This window comes from Balaenoptera musculus, chromosome 1, assembly GCF_009873245.2.
Source record: "Balaenoptera musculus isolate JJ_BM4_2016_0621 chromosome 1, mBalMus1.pri.v3, whole genome shotgun sequence".
In the NCBI taxonomy this organism is placed as follows: Eukaryota; Metazoa; Chordata; class Mammalia; order Artiodactyla; family Balaenopteridae; genus Balaenoptera; species Balaenoptera musculus.
In genome coordinates, this window is record NC_045785.1 from 129,448,530 (window position 1) to 129,459,113 (window position 10,584).

Genomic DNA, 10,584 nt, shown 5'->3' on the forward strand with positions numbered 1-10,584 from the left:
AAACTCAACACCAAACTCCCCCTTTAGCTTTAAAAACATTGCAAACTCCCTTAACTTTTCTCCTCTTAAGCCAAAGTCCCTAATGTTTCCCAGCCTATTTTTTTCATTCCTTTCAAGCTTCTCAAAATGTGAGTGAGAATACATTGCTTCCACTTCTTCCCTACCCACCAGTGTTTCTCAGCCCTTCTGCACATTAGAACAGAATCACCTGAAAAGCATTAAAAACAAAAAAAAAACACTCACTGCTCCTTACCAGACCAATTAAATAAAAACCTCTAGATGTGAGGCTTGGGCATTTGTTCCTTAAAAGCTTGCCACTTGATTGTGATCTGTAGACTGGTTAGGGAACCACTTCAGACACATTTTCAACATTTCTACAGGCATTGCCTCACAAAAGTAACTTGCACGGTCACCAAATCCAGCGGTCTGTTGTTGGCCCACAAGCCATCCTACCTTCTGGCAGCATCTGCATTGTTGCCCTTCTAATAACGTTCTCTCCTCTTGGTCCCTCTGACAGATCCGGTTCCTTCTTTCATCCTACCTTTCTGAGGCCACATCTCCATGTCCTTAATTGGTCTTACCCTGTCTGCATTACCAGCATAATAATAGCTGCATTTACTGAGCCCCAGGCATTTCCCTGCATGTTGTAGTATCTGTGACTTGTCATATTCTCTTGCTAAACTGTAAACCTCTTAAGGTACCCTTTTTTTTTTTTTTTTTTTTAATGGCTGTGTTGGGTCTTCGTTTCTGTGCAAGGGCTTTCTCTAGTTGCGGCAAGCGGGGGTCACTCTTCATCGCGGTGCGCGGGCCTCTCATTATCACAGCCTCTCTTGTTGTGGAGCACAGGCTCCAGACGCGCAGGCTCAGTAATTGTGGCTCACGGGCCTAGTTGCTCTGCGGCATGTGGGATCCTCCCAGACCAGGGCTCGAACCCGTGTCCCCTGCATTGGCAGGCAGATTCTCAACCACTGCGCCACCGGGGAAGCCCCCCTTAAGGTACTTTTTTAACTCAACTTTTATTTTCCCTTTAGCAACTAATTGTATTGTGTGGCACCTAGTGGACCCTCAGTGTGTATTTAAATTGAATTATCTTTTGAATTTCAGGAAGACGTGAAATTGCTCTCCCATCTGCTCCAGGCTTTAGATTATGGGGCGCCCCCTCATGGAGGAATTGCCATAGGTAAACAATCTGTCCTTTTACAAGCTAAATTTCATTCTGTAGCTCTAAGTGTCAAATTTGGACGCTCAGCTTATGGGGAAGAGGGTGGGGTTAGGGGGAGTGGAGGAGTAAAGAGGGTAGGGGGTGAGCCCAAGGGTTCTAAAGAATTTAATTTGGTGTTTTTCATTTTGATGACTTTTTTTTTTGGCCGCACCGTGTGGCTTGTAGGATCTTAGTTCCCCAACCAGGGATTGAACCCGGGCCCTCAGCAGTGAAAACACTGAGTCCTAACCACTGGACCACCAGGGAATTCCCTGATGATATACTTTAAAAATATATTTAACCATTTATAAAGATAAAACTTAACTGATAATTTGCATTTGAAAGATTTTTTAATAGAATGAAACTACAGAGTCTTAAGTCAATATTGCTCAAATCCCTGGAGGCTCACAGACAAATTCATAAGAGTGTGAAAAGTACTGCTCCACAGTATTCAGCTTGTGCGAAAGTAGGAATATGCCAGTGCCTTTTTTTTTTTTTAATTAACTTTTATTGGAGTATAGTTGCTTTACAATGTTGTGTTTGTTTCTGCTATATAGCAAAGTGAATCAGCTATGTATATACATATATCTCTTTTTTGGATTTCCTTTCTATTTAGATTACCACAGAGCATTGAGTAGAGTTCCCTGTGCTGTACAGTAGGTTCTTATATGTGGAAACTAGAAAAATGATACAGATGAACTTATTTGCAAGGCAGAAATAGAGACATAGACGTAGAGAACAAACGTATGGATACCAAGGGGGGAAGGGGAGGGCGGGATGAATTGGGAGACTGGGATTGACATATATACACTACTATGTATGAAGTAGATAACTAATGAGAGCCAGTGCCTTTCTGATGGCCTTGGTTGCTCACACTGCTTGTTTTATCAAACAAGGAAGAGTGTGAGAAGTTCTAGGTAGCTTACCTAGATTGTACGCTCTCAACAGTAGGGACTTCCTTCTGTGTTTTTGGAGTCCCCTGCACAGCACCTAATTTTGTTCAACCTTCAGTAAGCCCTTGCTCAGGACTCATTAATTGCTGTGACTATTAATCCCAGTAGCGTGTGAATATTAGTCCTGAGCACTTTTCTGGAATGAGATAAAAAAAAACCTCTCAAACAAACAAAAGTTCTCTAAAAAGGCAGGGAACTATGCTTAGCTGCAACTTATTAAAGGTTCTTACTTAAAAGTTTTCTACAACCTTTATAGAAAAATTAAGTCACCCCCAACCTTAGGTTACATTCTCATCTATTAACTTTGTATTTTACAGGGTTAGACAGACTGATGTGCCTTGTCACTGGAGCGCCAAGCATCAGAGATGTCATAGCCTTCCCCAAATCTTTCCAGGGCCACGACCTTATGAGCAATGCCCCAGATTCTATCCCGCCTGAGGAACTGAAGCCCTATCATATCCAGGTCTCCTGGCCAACAGACTCAAAAACAGAAAAGAGCTCATTGAATCATCCATGCCATCCAGAAAGTTGAGCTTTTGAGTTTTGTCCTCTTTGCTTCCCCAAGGCTAAAATCAGATCTGGAGTTCAGCCACAGATCTGACTTCAAGCTTTTAAATGGAAGGAATCCAGGCCACATTCTTCACCTCAATGAAGAAACAGATAAAAGGTATCCAATTTTAACGAGAGCATGCATTATTAGGATTATTTTATTTGGGACTTTTTTGAAGTTTCTTTTTACTTGGAGAGGTGTGAAACATGGCTCTTTGACAGAGTAACATAATGGCATAGTGTTTTCTAATCATGTGTTTCATACCCAGATAGTAGATTGTTCTCTTAGGACAGAGGTAATCAAACCATATGTGAAATGTGGGAAGATTCTTGCCCCTTTAGACGGGTCCGTTGATGGAGGGGTCAGTTCAACCAGCCTCACCAAGAGAATCCTATAAAGTAAGCTGGATAATGACATTTCAGCTATCAACGTAATATAGTGAGAAGCAACATGATATAAAGTAAAAAATCACTGACATAAAAGTCACAAACTCTTAATCAGTGCTTTACCTTGCAAGTTGTATAAACCTCTCTTAGCGTCCCTTCCTGCACGTGTGAAATGTAAACCGCACTTGCCCTGGCTCCCTCACTGGCCTCTTCATGCCAGAATCCTAGGAGGTAATGTATGTGGAAGATAGTGTGAGTGAGAACGCTTTGAAAAACTTTACAGCATTACTTAAATGTAAGATAATGATATTATCCATCTGTAAACAGTATACAGATATATCTATGTATTTTATAGTTTAAGGTTAAACAAAACTGACATCTGTGGTAAAAGGAAAACAGTAATTTCATTAATCAGTATTCTGCTTACATTTCTATTTTTTAAAATAATCATTAATCTCTGAATAACACTTTCCCTCAATTATAAGTAATTGAAAATATTAATTGACCTTAAACCAACCTCAAATGTAGAAAAGTGAACACTGAAACTCACTGTGATTTTCTTATACGTTCTGTTGACACACATAAAGGCTTATAATTAATTAGTAATTATAAAATGGGAATAAGGCCTTGATTAATGACATTGTTCTTTTCTACTTTATCTTCACTTTTGCCTTGACATTCTTTTGATTTACAATTTATAAACACCAAATATCAGTCTTATATTCCAGCCTATTTTTCTCAGTGCTGTAAGCAGTTCGATACTATAATCTTTCTGTTTGAAAATAAAATCAGCTTTGCTTCCAGGTCTAATTTGTGATGCTCAGTAGGCTGTGAAGAGTGTGACCTTCACTGATGCCATTAGGTGGAGCTTTTCCCTAAAGTTTGTCCTTTAACCCAGTCTCTCCCCATTTGTGGATGTACTCTGGAGCCAGAAAATTCTTGCTGGCAGAGTTCTTATGGTGAGAAAGGAGTCCAACTCTGCCTACCCTTTCTCAGTGGAGGGAATTTCTAGAGATGCCCTTTATTAGGTAAGAAAATGCAACTTTACATTCATTTACCCCACATCTGCATTACCTAGTTTCTAAATATAATAAATTTACTATTCACTGTTTAGAACCTAATTCTGACCAAAATATTGTCTTTCTATCCTGTAAATGAGAGTTACAAAAGATACCCAAAATCCAGAGAATATTTTCTAGGCTACAGACACCAAAGGCCCCAAGTCCCCAGATGTCATACAATCTCGTGTTGGCATCACAGAGACCTAGTCACTTTGGGCATCACTCAGCTTTTCTTCAGTCCTGCCTGTCAGGAAAAAAGCTTATTCTGAAATCCAGGGAAATGTCACTATTTTTTTTTTTTTTTTTTTTTGGCCACACCACGCAGCTTGCGGGATCTTAGACCAGGGATTGAACCCAGGCCCTCAGAAGTAAAAGCATGGAGTCCTAACCACTGGACTGCCAGGGAATATCCATTAATTAAATATTTTCTCAAAAATAAAGAACCTAGTTACTGATAAAGTTGGAAACAGCACAACCAGGGTTTTGGAACACACAAACTAATTGTAAACTGTAAGCCAGGTTTTGGTTCCAGGTCCAATCTCCCCAGCCTCCTAGGGAATTTAGATTTATTCTATGTTGCAAGTTTTAAAAACAAGGTAAGCAACTGCCAGCTACAATATCGATAGTTATTATTGGCTTCAAGAGAGCTTTGTCTTATGAGCAGTTTCTCCTTGTTGGGAAGAGATGTGTTAGATGATGAGTGTGACGTTTTATGCTTGTGGGCTTTGGCTTTTATGTCATTTTATGCTCATGGGCTTTGGCGGAATAAAACAATGCATCTATACAGCTGCACTGTCTTTTCCCAGAGTTCCCCTCTCTGAAGAACCAGAACTGTGACACTGATCACATTCCTTGCTGCTGATTTTTTGTTAAGCCTAACTCATCCTAGAGATGCTGCCTTAAGGATACTTTCTTCTTGTTTCATGGAAAGCGAGTTATTTCATGACATGAGAAATAACCAGTACACAATAAAAATATTAGATGGGATATCTGTATAATAATTTCATATGTAAGGCATACATTAAATGCACTTCTAAGTCAGTCTTCTGTGTTTAAGACAGTGGACTTAGTAGAAAGAACTTGATTTGGACATAACTGGATTTAATTCCTGGCTTTAACACTCTCTAGTTATGCAACCTTGGTCCAGTCATTTAACCTCTTTAGGCTCCTGTATCTTTACCTAGAATAGCAGTTCTCAAACATTTTGGTCTCAGGACTACTTACACTCTAAAAATTATTGAGGATCCCAAAGAGTTGTATATAGCTCTTTTATTGTAGCAGTAATTAAGATTTAAGATTAAGATTTAACCCATTACATGCTAGCAAAAATAGTACATTTTTATTTTTAAATTAATTCTTTTCCCAAACAAAAATTAGTGAGAAGAGTGACATTGTTTCTGCAGATCTTTTTGATTTCTGGTTTAACAAAAGATACTGGATTCTCATATCTGATTCTGCATTCCATCTGTTGTGATATGTTGTTTTGGTTGAAATAGCTGAAGAAAATTTGGTCTCACATAAATATGAAGTTAGAAGAGCGAGGAGTATTTTAATAGCCTTCTCTGAAAATTATGGATATTCTTCTTTGATACTACACCACAACTTGACAAGTTCCCTAAAGGTTAGTTGCAATGTGTAATCTGAAATCATATTGGTAAATTTTTCTAAAATCCATTGGTCTGTCTTATATTTTGAATACAACTTTTATGCATGGTTTTCTAACACTGCACATTGATCATTTGAAAAATATTGAATCACTGAATTATGCAGATCGTCCAGGTGTTGACAGATTTCATTAAACGATATCTAAAAAATCACATTGATTAACATCATGACTGATCTCATCATAAGTCTTTAAGTATGGAGAAGGTGTAAGTGCCCAGTGACAGATACAAGCTTTCCAAAATTGTAATTTTCATTTGAAAGCTTGAATTTTATCTTTGGCAACAAATACCATCAGATTTTTCCCCAAACTTATTTTTGAGAAAATATCTGCCAATATCTGTGGCCCGGGCTTTGGTCTCTCTCCAGTTCGAAGCAAGAGGCTGAGGCTCTGGCACATCTCTGCCTCCCTTTCTGCCTGAGTGGGAGAGGCCAGGTGGCCCTGGTGGCTGGAGGGGGCCTGCTGCCTAAGAACGTGTATTCTCTTCACCAGGATAGGGAGACTGTTCAACCACCAGGAGCACATACTTATCATTGTTGGACTGCGTAATGCAGAGAGAACTACCATCCTTTACCAGTTGTCTGTGAATGAAGTTGTACATGCATCCCTTACAATAGGAAGCAATGTAGAAGAAATAGTGATTAATACACATTTCATAATGTGGGATACTGGTGGCCAAGAGTCTCTTCGTTCTTCCTGGAACACTTATTACACTAACAGAGTTTGTAATAACTGTTGTGGACGGTACAGACAGAGAAAGGATTGCTGTAACTGAGGAACTCTATAAAATGTTAGCCCATGAAGACCTAAGGAAAGCTGCATTGCTGATTTTTGCTAATGAACAAGATGTTAAAGAATGCATGGCTATAGTAGAAATCTCCCAGTTTTTGAAAGTAATTTCTGATATATATTAAAGATCATTTGTGGCATATACAGGTATTCTGTGCTCTTACTGACCAGGGATTATGCCAAGGACTTGAATGGATGACATCATGATTTAAGATTAGATGATCTCTACTGCCCTCTTCTCGTAGCTTTTGTATAATTGAAAACTGCAAAAATTAATAGTTTAGTTATATTTACAATGAACCGATTTAAACTTTTCCTATAAGAAGAAAAATTAAGACCACTTCTTTGAAAACAAAGATGAAGTCTCACCTTCCAATTTGCTTTCTCATTAGTTCCTTCCGAAGCAAGGTTTTAAAGCTATGATGGACATTTTTCTCACAGTGAATCTCTCAGGTCATTGTATAGGCTGTGTTAAGTACAAAGGGAGAGGAAGACACTTTTGAGTCTTATTATCAGTATAATCCTCCCTAGTTCAATGTTGTCTTCTTTTCCCACTAAGTCATAATGCAGATCACAGATATTTGGTTTCCAAATATTTTAAAATGTAATGTTACTTATGAAAAGTATTTTGCATAAGGTTGTATATGTATTGTGTGTATACAGCAAGTTCAAGTTAATGACTTTGTTCTAAAGAAAAGTGAGTAACACAAAAATTAATAATATCCTTACTTATGAGATGAGTACTGGCATTGGTGTTAGAGACATTTTATAAGTATCCTCTGTATTCTCTGTATTGTACTAACCAATCCCAAACCATTGCGCTGCCCTTTAAAGAAAAAAAGGAAAAAGCTTGACATTTTGTACCTAATTTTTTGGTTGATCAAATCACATACATAGAAACGTAATCCGAATGAGTGGATTATCTATCAAAGTCTTAGCTTAGTAGTACAAATAGGCAGAATTACACATTGAGCAATTATCACATTCTTCCCTTTGTTGGACCTTATGCCATATAAGTTACTGAGTACAGGCACACCTTCTTTTATTGCACTTAGCTTTTTTTTTTTATTGTGCTTTACAGATAATGCATTTTTTGTTTTTTTCATGAATTGAAGGTTTTATGGCAACCCTGAGTCTAGCAAGTCTATCCACTCCATTTTTCCAACAGCATTTGCTCACTTCATGTCTCAGTGTCACATTTTGGTAATTCTTGCAATATTTAAAGCTTTTTCATTTTTATATTTGTCATGGTGATCTGTGATCAGTGATCTTTGATGTTACTATGACTCACTGAAGGCTCAGATGGTTAGCATCTTTTAGCAGTCAAGTTTTGTTTTGTTTTATTTTGGCTGCACCTCGTGGCTCACGGGATCTTAGTTTCCCGATCAGGGATTGAACCGGGGCCACGGCAGTGAAAGTGTCAAGTCAAGTCCTAACCACTGGACTGCCAGGGAATTCCCAGCAGTCAAATATTTTTAAAGTATGTTTAACACAATATTAAAATCTACTATACTTCTATTTTTTTAATGTACATCTTTTTTAAAGACATAATGCTATTGCACACTTAATAGACTATAGTGTACACATAACTTTTACATGTACTAGGAAAGCAATCCTGTGACTTGCTTTATGGTGATATTGGCTTTATTGTGGTGGTCTGGAACTGAACTTACAATTATTTCCAAGGTGTGCCTATTAAGTGTAAATCCACTAATCAGCCAGTGGTGATGAAAGTTATCAAGTGATTTTTTTTTTCCAGCATTAATTGAAAACCATTGTGTGAAATGTCATCCCAGAGAAGTATCACCATATATTACCAAATTTAGCAGGAGTCTTCCTGGGTATTTAATTATATGTCAAGCATTTAAAGTGAATTTGAGATAAAAGCGTATTTTCCAAACAATGAAGATAATTTAATTTGAAATCTTATTGCTTATAAGTTGAAATAGTTTGAGGGTTTTTTTGTCTATGTTTTATCTTTACACTATGTGAATGCTTAAAATTTTAATACTTTTGATTTGATTTAAAACTGATCAACATGCTGTATTTTTACTAAGTAACTTGGCCCAACATACCCTGTTTGCTTAGGGTTTTTTCCCAGTATCTTAAAGTTGAAGGTATTTTTGTTATACTACCTTACCCTTGTTTTAAAACAAGGATACTTTTTATATATCTTTTATGCCCTGAAAATCTGAAGGCTAATCCAAACTGTCATGTTTTAGAATATTCAAGAAATAGCTACTCTTTTGTCTTTTAGATTTCATGAAGATTTTGATGAGGAGTAATAGCACATACAGTGAATGTTGACAGAAGTTTTCTAAAGTATGAAATAATCCAACCAGGCATGGGAGATCAGTATTTAACATTGGATATTATGTTCAAAATGCAAGTTTCAAAATCCATGTGGGGCCCACTATAGTACTATACCTCTAAGAGACCTGAGCATCCATGGATTTTGGTATCCACAGGGGGTCCTGGAACCAACCCCCCAGACACCAAGGGGTAACTAACACTTTAATATTTGTCAACTTGCAGGGAGTTTCCTGGTGGTCTGGTGGTTAGGATTAGGTGCATTCACTGCTGTGGCCCGGATTCAATCTCGGGAACAGAAATCCCACAAGTTTCACAGCACAGCAAAAAAAAAAAAAAAAAAAAATCTGTCAACTTGCTTTTACATAAACTGGTTTTTAGAATAGTATTTCAGGGCTTCCCTGGTGGTGCAGTGGTTGGGAATCTGCCTGCCAATGCAGGGGACACGGGTTCGAGCCCTGGTCTGGGAAGATCCCACATGCCGCGGAGTAACTAGGCCCGTGAGCCACAATTACTGAGCCTGCGCGTCTGGAGCCTGTGCTCCGCAACAAGAGAGGCCCATGCACCACGATGAAGAGTAGCCCCCACTTGCCGCAACTAGAGAAAGCCCTCGCACAGAAACGAAGACCCAACACAGCCATAAATAAAAAATAAATAAACCCAAAGTTTAAAAAAAAAAAAAAGAATAGTATTTCAGTCAGTGGGAGTTTAAGTAAACGTTTTGGCATGCAACCAAGACTTAAAACCCCAATTTAATGTTCCTACACACCTCAAATGCCAAATTAGAAAGCTGAACTTTGATTGGCAGGTATTTACTTTTTAATGTTCCCAGAGCTAATGGTTTCCTTGGTATTTAGGAATTAACCAGCAACTCACTGGTTCACTAATTTTCTCATTAACTTGAACAAACCACATTCCCCACCCCAGAAATGTGCAAAACCAGTACCCATTTTCTTAAGGACGTTATAACCACAGTATTACTCATCTCATTCTTAAAGATCTCACTGTTCTACGTTTTTTTCAATATGCATCTTCTAGATAGCACTGAAACCAATTCCTACACCAATTTCCGCATCAACACTTGCCAGACCCCATCACCCTGGTGCTTACTACAGCAAATGGAGATTTTCCCCAATTTCTGCACCCCTACCACTACTTAACATTAAGAGCTTCTGCTTTTCTCTGCAATTTTCAACATAAACAATGTATTTCAATGATTTAATTGCCCATTTTGGAAATTAAGGATCATTTAAGTTCCTGTGTTCTTTCAACATTTTCATTCCTACGGAACTTTCTTGCACAGCACAAAGGTGGTTCAAGCTCATCTTTTGCTTTTCCAGCCTCAGACTACAACTCCAATGGTTGGTTTTCAACTGTGACAAATTGACCCAGGCACTTCACATTAAATCACAGAAAATTTCTGCAAAAAATATGCCATCAGGTCTCAATTACAAAAATGTCCTATTTCCCTTCATTCATCTCATTAAATTGAAATGAGCACACTTCAGATGGTTCATAAAAATTTATTAAAATTCAAAGTTGGAGAATTCCCTGGTGGTCCAGTGGTTAGGTAGGGCTCTGCGCTTCCACTGCAGGGGGCACAGGTTCAATCCCTGGTGGGGGAACTAAGATCCTACATGCTGTGCAGCATGGCCAATAAATAAAATAGGC

General features: G+C 38.2%; 1 protein-coding gene and 1 pseudogene across 4 annotated transcripts in view; both read left to right on the forward strand.

Moving 5' to 3' along the window:
- DARS2 (aspartyl-tRNA synthetase 2, mitochondrial) overlaps positions 1–3,895 on the forward strand; it is a 31,140-nt gene extending 27,245 nt beyond the window's left edge. For all 4 annotated transcript variants that reach the window (XM_036869630.1, XM_036869653.1, XM_036869638.1 and 1 more), the window contains 2 exons: positions 1,105–1,180; positions 2,472–3,895. In XM_036869630.1, the coding sequence (XP_036725525.1) occupies positions 1,105–1,180; positions 2,472–2,686 (291 nt within the window). In that variant the 3' untranslated portion in view covers positions 2,687–3,895. The remainder of the gene's footprint in view (positions 1–1,104; positions 1,181–2,471) is intronic.
- On the forward strand, positions 3,325–6,950 carry LOC118906471 (annotated as a pseudogene).
- Positions 6,951–10,584: the final 3,634 nt, after the last annotated feature.